Here is a 26,504-nt window from a genome sequence, read left to right as displayed (position 1 = left end):
GGCCGAGTGAGGCTAAGGCCGAATGAGGCTGAGGCCGAGTGAGGCTGAGGCCGAGTGAGGCTGAGTGGGCCGAGACTGAGTGATGCCGAGGCCGAGGCCGAGTGAGGCCGAGGTCGAGTGAGGCTAAGGCCGAATGAGGCTGAGTGGGCCGAGACTCAGTGAGGCCGAGGACGAGTGAGGCCAAGGACGAGTGAGGCCGAGGTCGAGTGAGGCTAAGGCCGAATGAGGCTGAGGCCGAGGCCGAATGAGGCTGAGTCCGAGTGAGGCCGAGGCCGAATGAGGCTGAGTGGGCCGAGACTGAGTGAGGCCGAGGACGAGTGAGGCCAAGGACGAGTGAGGCCAAATGAGGCCGAGGCCGAGGCCAAGTGAGGCTAAGGACGAATGAGGCCGAGGTCGAGTGAGGCTAAGGCCGAATGAGGTTGAGGCCGAGTGAGGCCGAGGCCGAATGAGGCTGAGGGGCCGAGGCTGAGTGGGCCGAGGCCGAGTGAGGCCGAGGCCGAGTGAAGCTAAGGCCGAATGAGGCTGAGGCTGAGGCCGAGTGAGGCTGAGGCCAAATGAGGCCGAGACTGAGTGAGGGCGAGGCCGAGTGAGGCCGAGGCCGAGTGAAGCTAAGGCCGAATGAGGCTGAGGCTGAGGCTGAGGCCGAATGAGGCTGAGGCCGAGTGAGGCTGAGGCCAAATGAGGCCGAGATTGAGTGAGGGCGAGGCCGAGTGAGGCCGAGGTCGAGTGAGGCTAAGGCCGAATGAGGCTGAGGCCGAGGTCGAGTGAGGCTAAGGCCGAATGAGGCTGAGGCCGAGGCCGAATGAGGCTGAGTCCGAGTGAGGCCGAGGCCGAATGAGGCTGAGTGGGCCGAGACTGAGTGAGGCCGAGGACGAGTGAGGCCAAGGACGAGTGAGGCCAAGTGAGGCTGAGGCCGAGTGAGGCCGAGGCCAAGTGAGGCTAAGGCCGAATGAGGCCGAGGTCGAGTGAGGCTAAGGCCGAATGAGGTTGAGGCCGAGTGAGGCCGAGGCCGAATGAGGCTGAGTGGGCCGAGGTCGAGTGAGGCCGAGGCCGAGGCCGAGTGAGGCCGAGGCCGAGGCCGAGTGAGGCCGAGGCCGAGTGAGGCTGAGGCCGAATGAGGCTGAGGCCGAGTGAGGCTAAGGCCGAATGAGGCTGAGGCCGAGTGAGGCTGAGTGGGCCGAGACTGAGTGATGCCGAGGCCGAGGCCGTGTGAGGCCGTGTGAGGCCGAGGCCGAGGTCGAGTGAGGCTAAGGCCGAATGAGGCCGAGGCCGAATGAGGCTGAGTGGGTCGAGACTGAGTGAGGCCGAGGACGAGTGAGGCCAAGGACGAGTGAGGCCGAGGTCGAGTGAGGCTAAGGCCGAATGAGGCTGAGTCCGAGTGAGGCCGAGGCCGAATGAGGCTGAGTGGGCCGAGACTGAGTGAGGCCGAGGACGAGTGAGGCCAAGGACGAGTGAGGCCAAATGAGGCCGAGGCCGAGTGAGGTCGAGGCCAAGTGAGGCTAAGGCCGAATGAGGCCGAGGTCGAGTGAGGCTAAGGCCGAATGTGGCCGAGGTCGAGTGAGGCTAAGGCCGAATGAGGTTGAGGCCGAGTGAGGCCGAGGCCGAATGAGGCTGAGTGGGCCGAGGCCGAGTGAGGCCGAGGCCGAGGCCGAGTGAGGCCGAGGCCGAGGCCGAGTGAGGCTGAGGCCGAGTGAGGCTAAGGCCGAATGAGGATGAGGCCGAGTGAGGCTGAGTGGGCCGAGACTGAGTGATGCCGAGGCCGAGGCCGAGTGAGGCCGAGGCCGAGTGAGGCCGAGGTCGAGTGAGGCTAAGGCCGAATGAGGCCGAGGCCGAGAGGCTGAGTGGGCCGAGACTGAGTGAGGCCGAGGACGAGTGAGGCCAAGGACGAGTGAGGCCGAGGTCGAGTGAGGCTAAGGCCGAATGAGGCTGAGGCCGAGGCCGAATGAGGCTGAGTCCGAGTGAGGCCGAGGCCGAATGAGGCTGAGTGGGCCGAGACTGAGTGAGGCCGAGGACGAGTGAGGCCAAGGACGAGTGAGGCCAAATGAGGCCGAGACCGAGTGAGGCCGAGGCAAAGTGAGGCTAAGGCCGAATGAGGCCGAGGTCGAGTGAGGCTAAGGCCGAATGATGTTGAGGCCGAGTGAGGCCGAGGCCGAATGAGGCTGAGTGGGCCGAGGCTGAGTGGGCCGAGGCCGAGTGGGCCGAGGCCGAGTGAGGCCGAGGCCGAGTGAGGCTGAAGGCCGAGTGAGGCTGAGGCTGAGGCCGAATGAGGCTGAGGCCGAGTGAGGCTGAGGCCGAGTGAGGCCGAGGCTGAGTGAGGGCGAGGCCGAGTGAGGCCGAGGTCGAGTGAGGCTAAGGCCGAGTGAGGCTGAGGCCAAGGCCGAATGAGGCTGAGGCCGAGGCCGAGTGAGGCTGAGGCCGAGTGAGGCCGAGGCCGAATGAGGCCGAGGCCGAGTGAGGCCGAGGCTGAGGCTGAGTGAGGCCGAGGCCGAGTGAGGCCGAGGACCAAGTGAGGCCAAGGCCGAGTGAGGCCAAGTGAGGCCGAGGCCGAGTGAGGCCGAGGCCGAGTGAGGCTAAGGCCGAATGAGGCCGAGGCCGAGTGAGGCTGAGGCCGAATGAGGCTGAGGCCGAGTGAGGCCGAGGCCGAGTGAGGCTGAGTGGGCCGAGGCCGAGTGAGGCTGAGGCCGAGTGAGGCTGAGGCCGAGTGAGGCTGAGGCCGAGTGAGGCTGAGGCCGAGTGAGGCTGAGGCCGAGTGAGGCTGAGTGGGCCGAGGCCGAGTGAGGCCGAGGCCGAGTGAGGCTGAGGCCGAGTGAGGCTGAGGCCGAGGCCGAGTGAGGCTGAGTGGGCCGAGACTGAGTGAGGCCGAGGACGAGTGAGGCCAAGGACGAGTGAGGCCGAGGCCGAAGTGAGGCTAAGGCCGAGTGAGGCCGAGGTCGAGTGAGGCTAAGGCCGAGTGAGGCTGAGGCCGAGTGAGGCCGAGGCCGAATGAGGCTGAGTGGGCCGAGGCCGAGTAATGCCGAGGCCGAGTGAGGCCGAGACCGAGTGAGGCTGAGTGGGCCGAGAAGTGAGGCTGAGGCCGAGTGAGGCCGAGTGAGAGCTGAGTGAGGCCGAGGCCGAGTGAGGCCGAGGCCGAGTGAGGCCGAGGCCGAATGAGGCTGAGGCCGAGTGAGGCTGAGGCCGAGTGAGGCTGAGGCCGAGGCCGAGTGAGGTTGAGTGGGCCGAGACTGAGTGAGGCCGAGGCCGAGTGAGGCCGAGGTCGAGTGAAGCTGAGGCCGAATGAGGCTGAGGCCGAGGCCGAGGCCGAGTGAGGCCGAGGCCGAATGAGGCCGAGTGAGGCCGAGGCCGAGTGAGGCCGAGGCCGAGTGAGGCCGAGGCCGAGGCTGAGGCCGAGTGAGGCTGAGGCCGAGTGAGGCCGAGGCCGAGTGAGGCCGAGGCCGAGTGAGGCCGAGGCCGAGTGAGGCTGAGGCCGAGTGAGGCTGAGGCCGAGTGAGGCCGAGGCCGAGTGAGGCCGAGGCCGAGTGAGGCCGAGGCGAGGCCGAGTGAGGCCGAGGCCAAGTGAGGCCGAGGCCGAATGAGGCTCGAGGCCGAGCGAGGCCAAGGCCAAGTGCGAGTGGCTGAGGGAATGGCCGAGCTATTGTCCGAGTGGCAAAAATGAAGTGCGAATGGCCAATCCGCTAAGATGACTGAGCCTGTCATAAGGCAATGTCATCGAGCGCGGAGCTCGGAGGTCCGGCCTGTCGTAAGGCAATGTCATCGAGCGCGGAGCTCGGAGATCCGGCCTGTCGTAAGGCAATGTCATCGAGCGCGGAGCTCGGAGATCCGGCCTGTCGTAAGGCAATGTCATCGAGCGCGGAGCTCGGAGATCCGGCCTGTCGTAAGGCAATGTCATCGAGCGCGGAGCTCGGAGATCCGGCCTGTCGTAAGGCAATGTCATCGAGCGCGGAGCTCGGAGATCCGGCCTGTCGTAAGGCAATGTCATCGAGCGCGGGGCTCGGAGATCCGGCCTGTCGTAAGGCAATGTCATCGAGCGCGGAGCTCGGAGATCCGAGCCTGTCGTAAGGCAATGTCATCGAGCGCGGAGCTCGGAGATCCGGCCTGTCGTAAGGCAATGTCATCGAGCGCGGAGCTCGGAGATCCGGCCTGTCGTAAGGCAATGTCATCGAGCGCGGAGCTCGGAGATCCGGCCTGTCGTAAGGCAATGTCATCGAGCGCGGAGCTCGGAGATCCGGCCTGTCGTAAGGCAATGTCATCGAGCGCGGAGCTCGGAGATCCAGCCTGTCGTAAGGCAATGTCATCGAGCGCGGAGCTCGGAGATCCGGCCTGTCGTAAGGCAATGTCATCGAGCGCGGAGCTCGGAGATCCGGCCTGTCGTAAGGCAATGTCATCGAGCGCGGAGCTCGGAGATCCAGCCTGTCGTAAGGCAATGTCATCGAGCGCGGAGCTCGGAGATCCGGCCTGTCGTAAGGCAAGGTCATCGAGCGCGGAGCTCGGAGGTCCGGCCTGTCGTAAGGCAATGTCATCGAGCGCGGAGCTCGGAGATCCGGCCTGTCGTAAGGCAATGTCATCGAGCGCGGAGCTCGGAGGTCCGGCCTGTCGTAAGGCAATGTCATCGAGCGCGGAGCTCGGAGATCCGGCCTGTCGTAAGGCAATGTCATCGAGCGCGGAGCTCGGAGATCCGGCCTGTCGTAAGGCAATGTCATCGAGCGCGGAGCTCGGAGATCCGGCCTGTCGTAAGGCAATGTCATCGAGCGCGGAGCTCGGAGAGGGGCCTGTCGTAAGGCAATGTCATCGAGCGCGGAGCTCGGAGTAATGTTCGCCGCAGGCTAGTGAGCGCTGAGTAAGGCAATGCCGATCGAGCCGCGGAGCTCGGTTGCGAGAATCCGAGCCTGTCGTAAGGCAGCGAGGTATGTCAATGAGCGAGATCCGAGTAATGTTGTAATGTTGCGAGATCCGGGCCGAGTGAGGCAGAGGCCGAATGAAGTCGAGACCGAGTCGAGATCCGGTCTGAGGCCGAGCTGAGTGAGTGAGGCTGCGAGGCCGAGCCGAGGGTAAAGCTGAGCGAGGCAGAGGCCGAATGAGGCCGAGATCGAGTAATGCTGAGTAACGTTGCGGCCGAATGAGGTCGCAACCGAGTGACGCTGAGCGAGGCAGAGCGAGGTAGGGGCCGAGAGGCCGAGGCTGAGTAAAGCTGAGGTAGTAAGGCTAAGTGATGTAGAGGCCGAGGGCCGAGGCCGAGGCCGGAGTAAGGTCGAGGCCGGACGAGGCCGAGGCTGAGTACAGCTGAGTAGTCGAGTAAGGCTTAGTGATCGAGAAACCAGGCTGTTGAGCTAACTGAGCTACTGAGTGGCAAAGCGGCTGAGCTGACAGAGCTGCTGAGCTGAACAGGGTTGCTGGGCTGACAGAGCTGCTGAGTAGAGCTGCTGAAAGCGGCTGAGCTGTGCTGAGCTGACAGAGCTGCTGAGCTAACAGGGTTGCTGGGCTGACAGAGCTGCTGAGTAGCAAAGTGGCTGAGCTGTGCTGAGCTGACAGAGCTGCTGAGCTAACAGAATTGCTGAGCTAGTAGAGCTACTGAGCTAATAAAGTTGCTGAGCTAATAGAGGAGCTGCTGAGCTGCTGGGTGGCCGTCGACGAGTGGGGCCGAGAGGGCTATCAAGTCATGGTCGAGCCATCAGCGAGTGGGGCCGAGAGGGCTGTTGAGAAAGCTAGGTCTGTCAGGAAGCCAAGTCGTTAGCACGGAGCCAGGAGTCCAGACCGATCATAGGGCGGAGCCGTTAGCGAGGAGCTAAGAGGGCTGAGGGAGTCAGGCCATCGGAGGCCGAGTTGCTAGCATGGAGCAAAAGACAAACAAACGGAAGAGAGCTATATAACAATAAGATTAAATCTGAACGGAAGATGACCTCAAATATATGGCGCTCCAAGGTTCTTTGAGCTCCTTCCTTTGGCGGTGAACCAAGTAATATGATTCGTCGACGGTTCGCCCAAGACTCTTGTTTCCTTGTAAAAGAATATTCACCAAATGAGCGACGAAATAAATAGTAGAGGGATGTAAAATAGTAAAATTAGAACGGAGCGCAATGAAGGCCCAAGTAGATGGCGTTCCAAGGCTTTTCGCGCTCCTAGCGTGGTAGTCAGCCCGGTGGTATGATTTGTTGACGATCTGTCGTAGACAAGATGGAATGGGAGCACGAAAGTGCTCGGATCAGTTTTGTTAGTCCCTTTCTCCGACGGAATCACGGTTGTCGAAGGTTCTTCTAGTGTTAACCATCACGACGTCTAGCTCAGTATTCCCACAGACGGCGCCAAAATGTTCCGGCTAAATGCCACGGATGGTCAAACCACCAGTCAACGAACCGTCCGACGTATGCGACTTCCTAGCGGAGCTTGAGGGAGAGGATGATGAGGACCTGAAATGCACTTCAACAGGAGGTGAGAATGGTGCCGGGAAGTCCCGGCAGGCCACTCCGACGCTCAAGTCAGTATTCCGTGGAAGGGAAATGAAATTACTGAAGAAGAAGAAGAAGAGCTTAGAAAATCAAACCAGCCCCCCAGCCGAAGCGGACGTCGAAGAAAAACCGGAGAAGAAGCTCCTGGCCTCAAGAAGATGAAGTTGTCCCGAAGCCAAAAAGTCCCCCCTCTATCCCTTCTCGAGAGAGTGCAAGCATCGAGTGCAGCAAGCGTGCGACGAGTTAAGGCAGTCGCGCTCCAGCTGACGGACCGCTCCAGCACTCGATGCAGCGAGTCCACGCACTTCTGGTTGTCGTCCGGCATCATCGGCCCGTCGGAGGCAGCGAGGCCCTCCTCGGCCTGAGGCGGTGGGTGTAGCTTGAGCGCGTGGCGAGCGTGTGCAGCAAAGAGTCAGGCGGCGAGCACGGGGCAGCATCGGCTCCGGTCGAGGCTGCCGCGGGTACAGGCGTCGCTGACCTCGCCGAAGAGCTCGTCGAAGAGGTCCCGGTGGTGGGCCGAGCTCTTGTTGACACCCCGTGAGACGGGGAAGGAAGGGACGGTGGTGGGATAGAAGCTGTCGGAGCTGAAGGGACGAAGCTCGACGCTTGCGGCCTGCTGCATGACTCCGAAGAGAAGGAGGGAGAGAAAGAAATAAAGGAAGGAAAAAGCCCCTCTTGTTCCTTCCTCCTCCCACACAAATGGGTTGTGCCGGGAAGGGAAGCAGAGTTCCTCCCCCGTCTGTCCAACCAGCTGGTCCTCCCTGGGAGAAGAAGGAGCGCCCCTTTTTATGTATGAGAAGCCCCTTAGATTTGTCATTTTGTGTACCAAAAGGGGATCCAATGATATCCGATTTGACAACTCCATAAATGCCCTTTATGATGCTATGAGTCTTGGGAATATGCACAGGTTTGACTTTTGGGTCTCCATCCGGAAAAGAACCATGCCATTTTATAACACCGGCATCATAAACCAAAATACTATTAGATACTAACCCAAATGCTATTTCTAAAAAATGGTAGACATGATGTAAATTGATTGATCATGTTCCTATTGAGATCCACTTCTGGATGCGTCATCGGATTCTTAGCACCAAGATGGAATGAAATCGAGTGAGGGAAGGGCTGCCAAGTTTAATCAACCTGCAAAAACAGTAATCGTGAGAAGGAAGGTCAGGGGGTGCCCTGGCACGACCACTCTGATGTTTAAGTCAGCGAGTGAGGAAGAAAAGGAAGGAGAGGAGGAACAGAAAATGACCCGTGCGTGTATGTGTGTGTATACCTGACCATGGGAGGAGATCCTCTTTTTATATGTGAGAAGGACATCACATCCTATCGTAATTAAGAAGAGTATCCCATCATCAGCGATTACGTTGTCAAAGGGAATGGAGTGGTCAGAATGGAAGTCCCATCGTTGACATGTAGCTGAGAGGTCATTTCGCGCGTGTTTGTCAAAGTAAGGACCATAATTGATGGCAGAGGCATATCAGAGGAAAGCATGGCTAGTCATGAGGACGTTTCGATATGATGGGAAGGGGAGCGTTTAATGGGGGCAGGGCACCGGGAGCTAAAGGTTGTCTGAATTGAGTTTGAGCTAAGTCCGTAGGGGTTGGTGCAAATGAGCTGACTGAGAATAATCGGATCATCATGAGGAGTCGGCTCTGGCCTAGGAGTCGGTCTCCACGAGGAGTCGGCTCGTATCTGGGAGTCAGTCTCCAATAGGAGTCAATCTCCCCGCCGCTGATCGATCCGACGGCGATCGCAGATCCGGAAGGGTTGTACTTCAAAACCCTGACCGAGATGCAAGCCCCGCAATCTTCCTTACCACCTCCGTTGCTCGATCACCACGTTCGCGATAGGGCACGAGCAAATCGAGCAGCTCAAACGCAGCAGCGCCGCCCACGTCCGTGGTGGCCTGTGCGTTCGCGTGGGCGTGCTTGGTGAGAGCCCAAGCGAGGTTATACTCTACGAGGAAGACGACGTACCTGCTGCTCTCGGCGGAGCGCAGAGGGCGATTGGATCCTCCCGCCCAGCTACTTCGGAAACCGCCTCCAGTCATACTTTGTGGAGGCGATGAGCGATCTGATGAAGGGCGACGGCGAAGGGATGCTCGCGGCGGCGATCAAGGAGATGGAAGAGGGATAATTCCAGAAGATCCCTAGCAGCCGATGTCGATCGCTGGATATCCGAGGTAGAGATGGCATCGATCGAGAAGATTGAGATGCGGTCGGCGCTCCGAACCCGAAGATGCATATTTAAAGACGATCGCCGTTAAGGGGCACATCCCTTATGCTGAAGCCGGAGTTCTATTTTAAAAATTCAAATTTATTCTGATAATCAATAAAAAAAAACTTTCATGAAATCGAAAAGAAATTCACTTCTATGATTACACTTGCACTATTTTTTTTTTGATAATCGTTAAAAAAAATTTCGATAAAATCAAAATTCCAAAATAACAACTACAGAAAGGATTTGGAATTATTATTCAATTGGAAAAATATAGAAACTTAATATTCTTGTTTGGTTCTGCAAGAATACAACATAACGTCCAGGCTAGTTTAAATATAAGAGAATGGCTAATTTAATGCTAAGCAGCCTCGAGTTACACACGACAGTGAATATTAATTAAGATAATCGTAGGATAATCTCTGAATAAAGCATTAATTAAGATAATACCCTGTTTTTTGTTTCCTCGCTGTATCAGTTGTTGAACTCGGTCTTGCTCTTCAGGTGCTGCTTGAATTCCATGATGTCGCCCTCCCACCTGGTGGCAGCTTGATTCTCGCAGACCCAGATCTCCTTGGCCACCTGGTTGATCAATCTGAAATCGTGACTCACCAGAACCAGGCCCCCGTCCCACTCGTTCAGAGCCTCCGCTAGTGAATCGATGGTCTCGATATCCAGGTGGTTCGTGGGTTCGTCAAGGAGCAGCAGATGCGGTAGCCTCCAGGCCAGCCAGGCAAAGATCACCCTGCTCCTCTGACCATCTGACAAGTTTTTCATGGGCATCACCTGCGCTTTTCCAGACAGTCCAAACCTCCCTATCGCAGCCCTCATCTTCTCTTCCTCATTGCCTGGGTACTCCTTCATCATGTACTGGAGCGCCGGCATATCTAGATCGAGTTTTTCAGCCAGATGCTGATGAAATTGTGCGATCCTGAGATGATTGTGCCGTCGCACCATTCCATCTAAAGGAGCGATATCCCCAGTCATTAGCTTTAGCAATGTGCTCTTGCCAGCACCATTAGGCCCTACCAGAGCAATCCTTGAATCTAGATCCACCCCAAAATCAAGGTTCTTGTAGATGAGGGGGGTGTCCGGAGAGTAGCCGAAAGTCACGCCGACAAACTGTAGAACAGGTGGGGGCAGTTTGCCGACATCCGTGAAGCGAAAGACCAACACTTTGTCCCTCACCACTTTCTCTGTAAGTCCACCGCGCTCCATCTTAGCAAGGGTTTTCTCCTTGCTCTGAGCTTGGCGAGCCAGCTTTGCAGAACCATGTCCAAAACGAGCTATGTACTCTTTCATCGATGAAATCTGATCCTGCTCCCATTTGTACTGCTTCATCTGATTTTCTTCCAGCTCAGAGCGAGTTTGGACATACTGATCGTAGTTACCGGTGTACAGCTTAAGCTTCTTGCTCTGCATGTGTATGATGTTGGTGCAGACTCCATTAAGAAAATCCTGAGAATGCGACACCACAACTAGGATTCGATCAAACTTCTTTAGAGTCTCTTCTAACCAAACACATGCTTCCAGGTCTGCAGAGGAAAACAAGAACAAACAAAAGTAGTCAACAGAAAGTATATATATAAATTGTGGTTGAAAAAAAGAGTAAAAAAACACAAAATAAATATGTAAGAAATGAGAATTATATTTGACGGTTTTGAACAAAGCAGTCCTCATTCAAGTTTGTTTAAAAAACTGTTTTCTTCAATATAATTAACTAAAAATTTTATATTACATGTATTTATGAAAGTTGGTTTAAACTTAAAATCAAGATATAGAGATTCAGAACTTCCCAGAAATGCATGATTAAGACCATGTTTAAATTCTTAAAATGGCACCTAACAGCTGATCCATGTTTAAAAATATTCAGATCAAAACCATGAATAAGAGTTGATGTCTATGATGCAAAAGAATATGATGTTGATACTTTACCAAGATGATTTGTCGGTTCATCAAGCAAAAGTATTGTTGGATTCATAAAGAGTGCCCTAGCTAATGCAATCCGCATGCGCCAGCCACCAGAGAAATCTCGGGTTTTCTTTGCTTGCATTTGTCTATTAAATCCAAGACCATACAGAATCTCAGCAGCACGCTTCTCAGCAGTTGATGCATCAAGAGCTTCCAATCGCTCATAGATGCGATCCAAAGCTTCTCCTCCACCGCCATCCTGCAGGGAATCACCCTCAGCCTCAGCCATCATGTAAAATTTAGAATGAAGTTATTGAGTATGACAATAATCTAGGTGCTAACTGTGACATGATAGTTGTCCCACAAAACAAACCTCAGCAGCCAGTATTTCAACTTCTTTCTCCAACCTCAATCTTTCTTCATCACAGCAAATCACAGCCTCCAATGAGGACATGTCTGAAGCTTCAATTTCCCTCGAAAGGTGGTATATATCCATATGCTCAGGAATAGGGAGCTCCCTGCATCCAATAGCTGCAAGAAGAGTCGACTTCCCACAACCATTCAGTCCTAGCAAACCATAACGCCTATAGATGCAACAGATCAGATAAAAGAGAAAATATAATATTAAAAATTGATTTGTAAATCAAAAAGTAAAATATTGCTCAACAATACCTTCCATAGTTGAGTTCCAACTCAGAATCTACAATTAGGTCATGCCCATGAAAAGTTAATGACAAGGATTCAATCTGGAGTGAGCCATAAAAATGTTGTCAGAATAATATTACTCGATATGAATGAAAAAGAAATCGAATATGTTGTACAAAAAGATTTACAACCGGAAATAAATGTTATCATGTTTATCAGTCCCTAAATATTGGATCGGTCAGTTTCTCATCATAATTCCCATTTAAATCTACGGAAGTAATTAAACAACTAATGTATAAGAAGAAATAATCATGAAAAAAGCAGATACCTTGAAGCTTTAAGCAAAAGCCATCTTTTCTTGGAAGAAATAATCATGAAAAAGGAACACAAATGAAAACAAAAGGATATATTCTTTAGAGGACTAGTACAGACACTTCTGATTCTAACAAATCAAATGTAAAATGAAATGTGTTCTTTAAGATATGCACTTTAGCATTGTCTGAAGAACTTCAGAAAAGAAACCGAGGAATCATCTGGACATAGTTGATGGTCCAAAAAATCAACATATTAAATAAAGAATGCTCCCCTTTTGATCCTAAAAGCAATTTCCAATTTAAAAGTAATGTCCTATGTTCCTAAGTCAGTGAAAAGTTGTGGCGAGTATTTTCAAATCAATTTTTGTTCAGATTGAAATTCAAATGTATAATAAAAAAAAGAAGATCATTGTCATGTAAAAGAATACTGCAATTCAGAGGAAATGAAACTACAAGTATCAAAATCATGTACACGGAATACAAAACCCTCTAAATTCACAAAATAAAATGCTTCGTCAATACAGAGGATGCATAAAGATGATCTAATATTTATCATACAGGGAAACAGAGTACTTGAGCAACAAATATACTGATCGAAGTTGTGTTAACAAAAAAAAATGGCTTGAAACTCCCCAATAACTCGCATTACGCAAGCAATTGCGCCAAATAACACATATGTGAAATCAATCCGCCTTATGCAAAATCAACCGATCCAACGTCACTACGAAATCAAACATTAGCCTAGTTTCTCAAAAACAAACGAACTTTATATTCAATTTACCAGGTTCAATCTTCAAAGCTAACATATTTTTTATCGCCTTCAACTAAACCTAATCTTAGCAAATATAACCAAAAGGGGACGAGGAAGACAATAACTTACATGGATATCTCTGGATTGGGGATGCGACGCAAGCACTCCAGTGCACGTGCGATCTGAGATCTGGAGCGCCCCGACTCCATCGGCGACCTTCGAAACCCCGTTGGCAACCTCGGACACCTTCGACGAGGCCGCCGCAGACTTCCCTCCCCTCTTCGCTGCCGCTGCAGCCTTCTTGGCCGCCGCCTTCCTCTTGCTCGCGTCCGACACCATTCTGCTGCTCAAGTACCACGGCTGAAAGTTGAACCTTAAGCCGAATCCGACAGATCCACGAGCAAGATAAAGAGACGCGGACGGATCGGAGAAGGGAGCGGATGGGCTTAGTATATAGTAGTTCCCGGCGGCCTCTTTCGCTAGGGTTTCGCCTTTCCTTTCTCCTGAGAGCGAGAAAAGAGCGAGTTCGTAAGAGACCTAAAACTGAAGGGAAGTTGACGTATTTATAAGCGTCTTCCATCGGGGTCGCATGCGGACGAGTTCGAACCCTTGAATCCACCGTCCACGTGGGATTTGGGGACCGTCTGGTGCGAATCTAGACGTCGGTCGTATACATTTGACCCGGTCATAAGGCGGCTCGAGTCATCCGGTACAGGCAATATGAACGGTTCAGATATCGTCTGATCGCTTTAAGATTCACGTCCTAATGTTCTATTAGCACTTACGTGGCCCAATTTCCTACTTAAAACGGCCTAATTCCTGATTAAAAGCCCAATAGATAAATAATTAAGTGGCTGGGCTTGCATGGGCCACTAATCATATTTCTTAGGCCGTAAACCATTCAAATTTTATATTATTCAAATTTATTAGATAAAATAATTGAGTAGGGCAAACTAAGCCAAAAATGAATAAAGCCACTCAAATAATTATTGAAATTTAATTTGATTTTTTTTTTACTAGTGATGCAAAAGTAAGTAAGTGGTGGGCTTTAACTAGATCATGAGGAAATTTAGCTAGGAGATCCCTTAATATGATCAACACATGAGCCATGTGGCATGACTTGAGATATGATCAATATAGACTCTACATGGCATATTTATAGTCGTCGATTGGTCAAGCCAAACACTTCGACTTCTTGAACCCTTTGATTCTTGAGCACTTTGACTTCTCGAGTCTTCCAATTATTGAGCATAGTTGAGCGTCGCTGAGTACTATTGAGTGCCAACGTGACTAAGTCGAACACTCTGACTCATCGAGCACTTCGATCACCTTGACTTACTGATTTCCTGACTTATTGTCCAAAGTTACCAAGTCAACTTACCAAGTCGACATGACCGAGTCCCTAATCTAGCCAAGTTATATTAATCGAGTCCAACCGGGCACGAGTAGACATAGAACATAATCCTCACTTTCCCATATTCTCTTCCCTATTTCTCCATGATCTCCTAAGATATCTTAAATTTATAAAAGGCCAGGTATATACTACGAGGAAGAGACTTTCTCTAACTCAATCTCGAATTACTTTTTTCCTTTTCACTCTACTATCGGAATACCATGATGATTTAGGGGTCAAAATGATTTCGTTGGGGGTAGCTTCTGACGAGCCCTTTGATGTTTGTTATTGTTTGCAAAGATCGTCACGTTACGAGAAGAAAGTGAAGAGAAGACTGCGACATCATCATTCTCAATTGTGAGGTGCATTTCTACCATCCTATCACCGTGATGAGATTTTTGCACTGCAACAAATGTGTTTGACGTTGGTTTATTAAATATACGTTTTAAATTTAAATTTATTAGATTATTTTAAAATTTTATTTTAAAATTTATTTGGTTAATTAAAATTAAAATTATAAATTTATTTATTCATTTTTAAAATATTTTTTTATTTATTTATAAAATTAATGCTAAAAAATTATTCATGAATATAATTCATAAATTTTATTTACTTTTCATATATTAATATTTTGTTTACCTAATATCCCGATCTTACAATCCAATTAATCATGTAATAAATAGTTTGATATCACATTCTGTCTATCAAATAAATCTAAAAAATGAGTTAGCCCGCAAATCGACAATCCTAACACACTAAGTTTTCGAGCACTGTAAGCATCCGATAAAATATGTTGCTAGATAATTGAATCCTTAACATTGAATACAATTGTCACACATCTAACGAACTCATCATATCCTAGGAGTACTGTTTATATATTTATTTTTTTAATTGACATCAGATATTTAATCCTTTGGGTCGACTAATCATTAGCATAATTAATTTGATCCTATAAAAAATTTTCATCGACTATCAAAATAAATTAAGAAGCACTTATAGCGGACAGTCTAATAACTCAACTTTCTTAAATCAATAGTTCATCGAGAAAAATTAATCTGATAATTCATCTCAACTATTGCTTAGGCGTTTGTCGTTGGATTATAGCCCGAGGATTACGGTTCATATATTAATAAACTTAGCATCTACGTCCTCAACTCTATTCATGTAATTTAATAAATTATTCAAATTCGTTTTGTAATTAAAAAAATAAATAAATTTTGATGAATATCAATTTTACCTTTTCATTTACCGGCCTAATATTTATTAACTTGTTTAAGTCTTCATTATAATTTAAAATTTTTCATTCGAATAAAAACAATTCTTTGGCGACTTCATTTTTCTTTAAAAACAAAGGAAAAAAAAACAAAGGAAAAAGAAGTGTAAACTGGCGTCTCGTCTCTGTTTTCTGCTGCCAGGAGATTGATGCCCCCATGCCGCTTCCGGCCGTCCGCCGCCGCCGCCGTCGTTTCCGGCGATCTCCCCCTCCTCCAATGTCTGCGCCGCCGCGACCTCCCGGCAGCCCGTTGCATCCTCGACAGCTCCGCCAACGATCCCTCCGCCGTTGTCCGCTGGACCGCCGCCATCTCCCGCTTCGCCCGCGACGGCTTCCTCCCGGAGGCCGTCGCCCTCTTCGACCTCATGCCCCGCCGCAACGTCGTGACTTGGAACGCCCTCATCTCCGCTCACCTATACGCCGGATCCGCCGCCGCTGCCCTCGACGTCTTCTACAGGATGCCGTACCGCAACGTTGTCTCCTACACCTCCGCCCTCTGCGCACTTGCCCGCGACGGGCGGATCGGAGAAGCCCGGGCGCTCTTCTCCGCCATGCCGGAGCGAAACGTGATCTCCTACAACGCCATGCTCTCTGCTCTGGTCCGGACCGGGGACCTCGCGGCCGCCCGCAAGCTGTTCGACGAAATGCCCCACCGAAACGCCGCCTCAGGAAACGCGCTACTCGCCGGGTACGCCGAGAGGGGGCGCATGCCAGAAGCCAGAAGCCTGTTCGAGGAGATGGTGGAGCAGGGTTCCGCCAACGTGGTGTCTTGGACGTCGGTGATCTCCGGGTACGGCCGAGGGGAACATCTGGGAGGCGTACGATCTGTTCCTGGGGATGATTCCAGAGCGCAATGTGGTGTGCTGGACGGCGATGATCGGAGGATTCGCGTGGAATGGGTTTCACCACGACGCGGTGGCGCTGTTTTTAGAGATGAAGCGGACGGCGGACGGCGTGAAGCCCAACGAGGAGACGATGCTCTCGTTGATCTACGCCTGCGCCGGGTTGGGTTTCCCCCGCCTGGGGAAACAGGCTCACGCGCACTTGCTGGTGCAGGGGATGGCCGAGGAGAACTTCGGCGACGGGAGGTTGACGAAGGGCTTGATCCATATGTACTCTCGGTTCGGGTACATGGACTGGGCTCGCCATCTGTTCGACGGAAGGTCTGACGCCCGCGACGCCGTCTGCTGGAACTCGATGATCGAGGGGTACGCTCGGATCGGGCGACTGGAAGAAGTCCGGCGTCTGTTCGACGAAATCGCCGTCGATACCAGACGGATGTCGTGGATCACGATGATGGTGACGTGGACGACGGTGATCTCGGCGTACTTCAACGCCGGGGAAGTGGCGGAGGCGCGGAGGCTGTTCGACAGAATGCCGGAGCGCGACGCCACTGCGTGGACCGCCCTGATCTCGGGGCTCGTCCGCAACGAGCGGATGGAGGAGGCATTTGCGGCTCTGGCGGACTCGCAAGCTGACGGGTTCGCCCCGGGGGACTACGCGCTCGCCGCGCTGCTGGGGGCCGTTGGATCGGTGGCCCGCCTGGAGATCGGCGAGCAGGTGCACGGGTTGGTGGCGAAGGCGAATCCGGTGACCGATCCGGTGCTCCGCAACGCCCTCGTCTCGATGTACGCCAAGAGCGGCGACATGGATGGAGCGCAGCGGGCGTTCGAAGAGCCGCCGGGGAAGCGCGACGTGGTGTCGTGGAACGCGATAGTGGTGGCGATGGCGCACCATGGGCGGGCGGCGGAGGCGCTGCGGCTATTCGAGGCGATGCGAGGGGAAGCGGAGCCGGACGCGGTCACGTGCCTGGGGGCCCTGACGGCGTGCGACCACGCGGGGATGGTGGACCGGGCGGAGGAGGTGCTGCGGTTCATGGCGGAGCGAGAGATCCCAACGGGGCCGGAGCACCTGGCGTGCGTGGTGGGGATGCTGGTCCGTGCCGGGCGGTTCCATGCGGCGGAGCGGCTCGCCGCAGCTGCGCCGGCGGCGGAGGCGTGGGGGACCTTGCTCGGCACGTGCTTTATCGCGAGCGAGAAGGCCGTTGGCGAGAGAGCCACGAGGAGGCTTCTGTGGCTGGACCCACGAAATCCTGCGGCCCACAAATCTTACGGCCACGCGTACGGTGAGATCGAGTCACAAGAAGACGAGGAGGCGTGGCGGAAGGGGCTGAGGAAAAGGCCTGGCTGCAGCTGGGTAGGAGGGAGAGGCAATGTACACGTGTTCGTCTGTGGGGATCGATCGCATCCACGGACGGCGGAGATTTATAGTCTCATAAACCAGATAACCTGCGAGATTAGGAACGGTTTTGATGATTAACAATGTTTTACAAGCATTATAAGAGAAAACTTATATGTGATTATTAATTTTAACCAAATAGTTACATATTGTTTACTCTAATGCGCGGGATGGTCAAACTACGGCTATGAGTGGCCGCGATCGTTTATCGTGGCCAAGCTAGGGCCGCAACTCGCGGTTAGCTATTTGAGTTTATCATAGAAGTTGCCATAAAGATTCTTGTTGGATGCCTTTAAATCGACTAGAATTAGGAGAGAACCCAAAGGATGTTGGGTGTGGTTGAGGATGAGTTCAAGAAATCAAAGGCGCAATTGGATTTTGTGAAGTAGGGAAAGAGCCAAGTTATTGAGGAGTTAAATGAGAAACTCCAATCGGCAATTGAAGCAAAGATGTTGGCCGAGGAAAGCTTGGAGATCAAGAAGTCGAGGGCGACTATAAGGGCACACGAGGGAGGGAGAAAGAGTATCGAAAGGAAAGACCAATGAGCAAATACTCGTAAAGTATTATGATATATGGTAAAGGGTTTAAGTTTCCTTTGCCTGCGTATCTAATGTTTGCATTGACATCGAATAAGTGAAGTATTAGAGGTGAGATCAATAAGCAAATACTTGTTAAGTATCAGAGGTGTGAACTCTAGACAGGTGTGAAAGATATGATAGGATGTCCTTTGGTAAATTGTGAAGACCTGAAATAGTGAATTAAGAAAGTTGACATTTCATGAAATCTAATTGTTCTAACCAAAACTGCTATAACATTTGGACTTGTCGATGATTTACATTTCAGCCACAATTTCATGAGCATGTTGTTTTCCAAAAATAGTTTTCAATTCATGTTTGTCTGCTTGGACTTTAACCTAAAGAATGAAAATGTAGTTCTAAGGAAAGAGTAGTTACAACTGCACAGCTTAAACAAACTCTACTTGGTTGAATCTCTAAATTTTCAACTTGGGTTGACAGTGATACCCCGGAATATGGATTCTACTCTAGAATAATCTGAATGAATGATAGGCAAATTTACATGGCTTTGTTCGAGATTAGCATTCCCAATTATACGCGCAAAGACTGAGATCCGCGCAAAGCTCCACATAGCTTCCTCCTCAGGCTCGTACTTCTAACTTCCTCCTCCAACTTGGACTACCAAGTTCTTCACCCTACTCGAACTCTTGAATTCCCCCTCCAACTCGTATTCCTGAGTCCCTACACTCAATCCATAACTATGCCTGAAGCCCACATATCGGTCTATCTAGGCTAAATGACAGCTGCATTTAGATTGGTGAATGAAATGGACAAATGGTCTTGGATTTTCAAGAGATCATAGGCATAATATCCATCGCGGTACTCTTATAAATACTAATGTACACTAATTCTTTGTTGATTCTCTAAACTTTATCTATATTTTATAGACATTTCATGACTTAAGCATTAGAGAGACCTATTCAAAAGACAATGTCCTCCGACGCCCTCTAATGTTCTCTTAAGTGTGTAAAAAAAATGATAATCTCAGTTCAAGTCTTAGCAATATATATTTATTGACTGAGGTACTGTGCGATTCAAGTCTTAGCAATATGTATTTATTGGCTGAGGTGCTGTTGAGGCAGTATGCTCTTATCAACCTAGTGGTACCGTGCCTCCAAAAAATTTCTTAGGTGGTTTTCTGATATGGGACCGTTTCGGCGGTGGGGCCGGTCACTATAAAAAGTTTACCCACTACAGTTTTAAGTTGAAGTGTCTTATCCTAAGTGGTAAGCATGGAGACATGTGTTGCTTGAGGTTTCGAGTTCGAATCCTCATAGCAACATGTATTTGTTGACTGAGGTACTATGCGATTCAAGTCTTAGCAATATGTATTTGTTGGCTGAGGTGCTGTTGAGGCAGTATGCTCTTATCAACCTAGTGGTACCCCGTGCCTCCAAAAAATCCCTTAGGGGATTTTCTGATATCGGGTCGTTTCGACGGTGGGGCCGATCACTATAAAAAGTTTACCCACTACAGTTTTAGTCTCCGGGGCCATGGTGCCGTGGTAGGACATCCAGGTTGTGACCCAGACACCCGCGGTTCGATCCCCAACTACGACGTATTTGTAGGAATTTTTCTCCAAATGAGGATCGCAATCAAAGGATGCTGGGCGTCTGGGTTGGCTGCTGCGTGCGCTTTCCGATTTACTCTGGTGGCCGATGGGAAACTTCCGTGGAACCGGATCGGTTACCCCAGGGATTGAGTCCATGAGATTGACTGAGATTATTATTATTATTTTTTAAGTGTGTAAATCGGGTCGTAGTTGACTTGGAGTCTAGTCCATCATCTACATTAGTATCCGTATCGAATTTAAGAAGCATCAGACACTATTGCTAATAACTCAAGCATGTATTCAATTAGTCAATGTGGCATTTATGAGCACCCCACAAAGGTGAACCAATTGCAACAGTTTATATATGTTGGTTTAGGTTTTGAAAACTTATCCTTTTGTTTTAATATAATCTAGATATCTAAATTTCACTCGATTAATGTACGAATAAATCTAAATCATAATCTATACATACTTAGATATTGACAAGGGGGATTTTAAATTTGGAGAGGCGGCGTACTAAGTAACGAAAATAATTATTATACGTACTGACTCATCTCAAGGTCGTACGTAATATTACTTCAAAATTTTGATCGCAGGCTTTCTGAATATGTAATCAATTTTGAATTTCAACTATCAATAGTGGCATAATCCACGATGAAAATGGTGACAAATGTTGGGAAATTAGATTTGATCGGGAAGAGATAATGCAAATGGAGAGAAATTTATATATATATATATATATAGAGAGAGAGAGAGAGAGAGAGAGAGAGAAGAAATTCTAGATGCACAAAGAGGAATTCGTGATCCGTGAGTGACACCTGTAATCCACTGCCGTTGCCGCCGTCCGGCCACCGGTGCTCCATCCGATGTCAAATTTCGGTCGGATAGTGGCCGGAATCCGATGAATTTCGATCGGAAACAGGGTTGGCAGTGGCGCGACCACTGTCGCCCGCGATCAGCCCTGTTTCCAACCAATTCTCGGTCGTTGGACGGCAGAGGACGGGCCACCGTCGCACGGCGGTCCTTCCTCGGCCTGTCTCTGGCCGCGATCGGGTCGGATTCCAACCAAATCGCGGTCAGAGACCGAACGAGGAAGGACCGTCGTGTGACGGCGGCCCGTCCTTTGCCGTCCGACGATCGCGAATTGGCCAGAAATAGGGTCGATCGAGGTCAGTAGTGGTGCGCGCCACTGTCGACTGCGCGATTGGCCCTGTTTCCGATCAAATTTATCGGATTCCGACCACTATCCGATCGGAATTCACCGCCGGACGGAGCGTCAACGAGCGACATGTCGATCGCCAACGAGTCGGCGGTCGGCGGTAGTCGGACGGCATGGCAGTAGCGGCGATGGATCAGGGCATCGCGCACGGGTACGTTGCACAGGATAGCATTCTCGTGTGTGTGTATATATATATATATATATATATATATATATATATATATATATATATATATATATATATATATATATATATATGCGCGATCAGCCGACCTTTCGCCGTTCATCGCCGTTCATCGCCGTCGTTCGTCACCATCCGGTCACCGCCGGCTGCCATCCCGGGCTCGTTGGAAGCACAACTCGATGGCGCACACACCGACATCGGATTCCGGCCGGATTGGGTCGGAATCCGATCGGAATTTCGGCCGAAACAGAGCAGACTGTTCTGGCGGCGATTTCGCCGGAATCCGGCCGGATTCCGGCCGAATTGGGGCCGGACTCCGACCACGGTCGACGCGCCTTTTTATTGTAACGACCCGGCCCCTCGGCCCCTTGGGCGGCCCAACTAGCGGCCCAATTGGCGGCCCAATCGGCGGTCCCTTGGGCGGCCCAACTAGCGGCCCCCTTGGCGACCCCTATGTCGTCAATCGACGACCCTCGGCCGTGTCGTTACTCACTAGGACTTTCCACCCCTGGCCAGTGGATCTTTGCCTCCCCCAGGATTCGAACTCTAGACCTCCAGGATAAGTACTAGAGTTTATGAATCCTGGTAGCCAAGTGTTCTCGTATTGTAACGACCCGGCCCAGCCCATTTGGCGGTTCATTCGGCGGCCCATTTGGCGGCCCATTTGGCGACCCTGGTGGTCGTCGACCGTCGACCGTCGGCTCGTCGACCGTGTCGTTACTCATCTGGACTTCCCACCCCTGGAAGTGGATTTTTGCCTTCCCTAGGATTCGAACTCTAGACCTCCAGGCTAAGTACTAAAGTTTATGAATCCTGGTACCAAGTGTTCTCGAATGTAAAATACCGAAATTAAGGTTTAATGGGCTGAAATTGGAAGTAATGGAAGAAGTGGGCTTTTGATTTAATGGGCTGTAATTGGTTATATAGGTTAACGGGTTTAGTAATTGGATCCGAAACCCATTTAGAGGGGTTTAAAACCGGTTTGTTAAGAAAGCTACAGTGCCCTGCCTGAGTTTCCCAAATCGCGACTCACCTCCGCCGTCCCCGAGATCCCGATCGCGCGACCTTTGGTTTCCTTCGTCTCCACCGAAGCCGGGAGCGAGGGAGTTCGCCGTCTCTTGCCGGAGCTAAAGGGAAGGCCGGTGACCAGATCTGGTATCCATCGGGGTGGCTGCGTCCTGCTCAGTGGCGGTGGTTCGCGCAAAGGACAGCTGCAATCGGCGGTGAATCGGAGAAGAGAATCGGGTAAGTTGGAGCTGGATTTGCAGTTTGTGCTTGGATTCTAAGCTTAGATCTAGGGTTTTCGTCGGAATCCAGGGCTGGATTGTGGAGTTGGTCGGCTGTGGGATTTGGCTTGCACTCGACCGCAAGCAAGGGGGAGAGGAAGGACCGGTTAGGGTTGATTGAGGTAAGTCTCTATTAAGTTGAATCTCGTTGGATTGGTTTGATTGTTCCGTAGATCTGATCTTCCCACAGCACATTTCCACAGTTGATTTGGTTGAGGTTTCCGGTGGAGATCCGGCAGTAAAGGGTTGATCTAGGATATCAATTAATCTGAGGTTTGGTTGGAGCTATCGGTGGGTTGCGGCAGTGAGCAAAGAATTAAACAAAGGCTTGGATCTAGGGCTTTGTGGATTTAGCAAGGAGGAGGAACCGAAGGTTAAATTGAGGTAAGAACTTGAATGGTTAGTTCTTGATTGATTGTTGAATCTGAGTTGATCAGTAAAATGGATTTGTGAGTGTGACGATTGGGTAGTGAATCTGATCTTGTAAAGGTTTCGATTATGAACCTTGTTATGGTTGATGGGTTTTTATGGATTATCTACTGTTGGAGTGGGTAAGGTTTGATCTACTTAGGATTAAATCTAATTAAATACTAAACAGGGATATAAGTGGGATTACATTATAGAAATTTAATTACTGTATTTTAATACGGTAGTGATGTGGTGTTGTGATTGATTGCAGGACCTTGACTTATTTACGGTCCTATATTTCTGGGGGGTTCTAGTTGCTTACGATCATCTGATCAGGTGGGTACCCTGTATCTTGGTCACTACAGTTTCTCCTATTCCAGTGCATGTATTATGCTATGTTGATCTCCTGTTGCCATTCCTGTTGATAGTATCTAGTTGATACATTTGATCATCTTTGCTTGATACCTGCTTTTGACCTTATGATGATCTACTGTTGCCATGTTGATACCCTTGATATCTGTATCATGTTGATTCTTGTATGACTCGTTGCTTGATACTTGTTGTATGATCATTATTTGATCTATCCATGATTAGATTAGTCTTAACTCTGATAACATGGACTTATATTGACCTATACTGATTCTGTTGAACATGCTGATTGACTTAGCTATTACATGTTGGGATGATTAGCATACATCCATGGTAGTTGTAGATATTTTTGTTGGTGGATCTTACCTGCACCGTGTTGTGGTGCCACGCATAGGTAAGTTGTTGCACTACAGTTGGGTGCACCAGGACTGGCTACATTGCCCTCCTGCCACACTGCCCCTCCCCACTTATCTTTAGTGGTCAGTTGTTGGAGCTGGCAGTATGTCCTGTTTGGCCCCTCAGTTCACTGCTCGGTGGGGTGACTGGGGAGTGTAGAGTGCGGACAGTGACGGATATTTTGGTTGCTATGGTTGCTACGTTTTTACATGCACCGTTGGTAGGTTGATATAGATATTTATTCTATTTTCATCATATGCTTACGATTGTTGCACTTGCTTGCTATGACTGTTGCACTTGGATGCCATGCCATACATGCTCACATGTTATGATTATGATACCTGTTGCTATGCATGATCTTTCCTTAGTGATTCAGCTATTATACCATGTTCTATACTTTGACACATGATACCTTGCTGATACTTGATACCTGATACCATGTCCATGTTATTTTGACCTGTACTCTTTTATCATACCTGTTGTTACCTTTACATGCACTTCATATCTGTACCCACTGAGTATCTAATGCTCACTACCCAGACCCTGGGGTTATTTGATTTTCTCCCCAGGTATCAGATAGGTTACTTGGAGCTTGGAGATTCGTCGCCAGCTGTTATCTCACATCAGGAGTTTGTTAATTGGTATTCTTATTTTTATAGTTGTGGTTCCATTTGGACTTGTAGTGTGTTATGGACTGTATCTGTTTTGGATTGTTTGTGGTTATTCGCTTTGTCGGATTTTTACGAGATTTCCGATACGTGGATTTTCCATATGTTATTGCAGATTTGATACCTAAAAATTTTAATATTACACCATGCCCCTTGAGGTTTGAAACCCACCCTATTCTTCTCCATTGTTAGGTGGGTGTTTGTTTCTTACGGGTGTATGGTTTAGCTACTCTGTCTGTCCCCTATTCTATTTCTGTCTCTTGTGGAACAAGCTACACTAAAGGAAAGTGTGAAGCAATAGATTCTCTTGGCATCTAGCTCACTCACAAAGGACATTCAGATGGAGACTCACACAGTTTTTATTTCTTGCTTAGATTTTTCTTTTTATTTAATTAATTTTTTTAATTTCCATGATTGTTGAGTCAAAGGATCTCTTTTAACTTCTTTGTTGTTTCCTTCACGGAAGATGCAGTCTCAGATCCAACTAACAACTACCATTCTTATCATTGTGATATCTACTCTCTTAGTAGATATTCTTTTTAAAACCACATTCTTTTTTATTTATATTGTCAAAAGAAAACAGTACTTCTCTTTTTAAAATTCATTAAAATAATGTCTCACATATAATGTTGATATCTTAAATAATCTTTTATTTTAATAAAAAGTGGAATACACCATGGAACAACCTCACATGATCAATCACTATATATGAGGAGATAAATCGAAAAGTTACAGTTGGCCATGATAGAGGAGGACATTAGCTCGACTTCGTCGAAATTCAAACTCTTGCCCACTTCAACAACTCTACTTCATCATAACCAACTTAACTATGCCCCAGAGATCTTTATACTTTACTTTAAAGTAGGTTTTCACTAAAATTATATCATCTTGGAGCAACATTATAATAAAAATTATTATAAGGTGGTGTAGGGGCCTAAGTTTTGTCAGATTAATTCACTTAGTGATATAGTACCTTCGTAACAATATTATCTATAATGGTACTATTTTGATTAAAATTACTCTAAAAAAGAGTATAGAAAACTGTCAATTAATATTAAATTGTGGATAAAATATTATTATTTTCAATTTTAACTAAAGCTCTGACAAAAATTATTTTAAGATGGCCAAGTTTTGATAAAGCTGCTCTAAGTTATTTCGGATATTAATTAATCATGAAAAAAATATTATTTTGATAATTTTTATAAGGGAGATGTACTTTAGAAGATGTACTTTTAATCCATATAGAAGATAATTATGAACATCATCATTTTCATTTTCTGAAGGAAAAAAAATCACTCTTTATTCAACTGTTTACATCAACATTGTTTACACAGAAAAAATTTAATGTTCAGAAATGTTTTTGTCTGCGATCTTAGTCACGCACAATGCCTTCGTATCAATCCATGAATTCTTCTTCTAGGGTTCTTCTGGCCATGCCATTTGACTGCAAACAAGAAAAATTAAGATTTCTCTTTATAAGAGATTGTTTATCCGATTAATCATCATGAAGGGAAAAAAAAGATAGCAAACAGAAGTGTAATCTTACTCGATTATGTCTTTCCAGAAATCACTGTCTTCCCAGGCTTCACCAGCTGCGTCAGTGCTCGCATTCTCCGCCGGCGGCGGCGCCGGCGCCGCCGCCGGAAAAGAGCTTGTGCTGCTGATCTCCACGCTGGCTGCTTCCTCATCGATGGAAAACCTGTTCATGCTGTGGCTAGTGCTGCCCAGTGGAATTGAGCTCTGCAGATCGAGCAAGTTCGCGTTTGGGGAGGCGGCGGCGGCTGCGGCTGCGGTGGCGCTGCTGCTTGAGAGGAGCTGGAGTATGCTCTGCAGCAGCTGCAGCTTGAGAAGATGAGCTACGTCTACCTGAGGATCGAGAGCATTGCCCAAGTGGGTGGCGCCGCTGGGGCAGAGCAAGCCGGAGAGCAGGTTGAGGTTCGCCGGCGCCGGGCGGTGAGTCACCGGATCGATGCCCATCCGCAGGAGCTTCTTCCTCAGATGCGTGTTCCAGTAGTTCTTGATCTCGTTGTCGGTCCTTCCCGGCAGCTTCGTGGCGATCGACGACCACCTGAAAATCGATCGCGAAAACTATAAGTTGGACGATTCCGGCGATCAAAGATCGAATTTTTCTGGTTTAGAATTAACGGATTACTTGTTTCCGAGGATCGAATGGAAGCGGATGATGAGCTGCTCCTCCTCGTCGGTGAACTTTCCGCGCTTGATGTCCGGCCGCAGGTAGTTGGTCCAGCGGAGCCGGCAGCTCTTGCCGCAGCGGTTGAGGCCGGCAAGCTTGGGGATCCGCTGCCAGCTGCCGCGGCCGTGCTTCTCCACGTACTCGGCCAGCTTCTGGTCCTCCTCCGGCGTCCACGGTCCCTTCTTTACTCCGGCGCCCGCCGCCTCGTCCCTCGCCGGTGATCTCACCATCGCCTCCCTGGCCTGCAACAAACTAAACATACCTTAATTAATTAATCCATCATTTATAATTAATTAAGAAAAATGGTGGCAAAACAAGATTAAACTCACAATAAGCGAGATTAATGGAGGGAGAGATGGAGAGGGAGAGGGAAGAGGAAGAGGAAGAGGAAAGAAAGGATGAGGAAATCGGTTGTGGAGCTGGTGGTGGGATTTTATAGCGGTTTTGAGTGTTGACTTAGATATT

At 49.4% G+C, this 26,504-nt stretch overlaps 3 protein-coding genes and 1 pseudogene across 3 annotated transcripts; 1 reads left to right on the top strand and 3 right to left on the bottom strand.

Moving 5' to 3' along the window:
- Positions 1-6,631: 6,631 nt before the first annotated feature.
- LOC141840740 (putative GPI-anchored protein At4g28100) lies at positions 6,632-7,257 on the bottom strand (annotated as a pseudogene).
- Positions 7,258-8,897: 1,640 nt separating this feature from the next.
- Positions 8,898-12,816, bottom strand: LOC141838111 (ABC transporter F family member 1-like). The gene is made up of 5 exons (XM_074725513.1): positions 12,414-12,816; positions 11,247-11,320; positions 10,948-11,158; positions 10,599-10,833; positions 8,898-10,198 (listed from the first exon to the last, which is right to left on the bottom strand). Exons 1-5 carry the CDS (start codon positions 12,621-12,623, stop codon positions 9,138-9,140), a joined length of 1,791 nt encoding a protein of 596 aa, XP_074581614.1. The 5' UTR covers positions 12,624-12,816; the 3' UTR covers positions 8,898-9,137.
- A 2,283-nt stretch (positions 12,817-15,099) lies between these two features.
- Positions 15,100-17,269, top strand: LOC141836902 (pentatricopeptide repeat-containing protein At1g32415, mitochondrial-like). The gene is given in 2 exon segments (XM_074724367.1): positions 15,100-15,746; positions 15,748-17,269. Coding segments are annotated over 2 exon segments (2,169 nt in total).
- Positions 17,270-25,147: 7,878 nt separating this feature from the next.
- LOC141841879 (transcription factor MYB92-like) lies at positions 25,148-26,285 on the bottom strand. Its single transcript, XM_074730074.1, has 3 exons — positions 25,998-26,285; positions 25,392-25,913; positions 25,148-25,289 (listed from the first exon to the last, which is right to left on the bottom strand). The coding sequence occupies exons 1-3, from the start codon at positions 26,267-26,269 to the stop codon at positions 25,262-25,264; spliced, it is 822 nt and encodes a 273-aa protein (XP_074586175.1). The 5' UTR covers positions 26,270-26,285; the 3' UTR covers positions 25,148-25,261.
- Between the last annotated feature and the right edge of the window lie 219 nt (positions 26,286-26,504).

Source organism: Curcuma longa, chromosome 11, assembly GCF_044706935.1.
Source record: "Curcuma longa cultivar G26 ecotype Majalengka, Jawa Barat chromosome 11, ITB_CL_G26_1.1, whole genome shotgun sequence".
Lineage (NCBI taxonomy): Eukaryota > Viridiplantae > Streptophyta > Magnoliopsida > Zingiberales > Zingiberaceae > Curcuma > Curcuma longa.
This window is presented reverse-complemented; position numbering and strand designations above follow the sequence as displayed.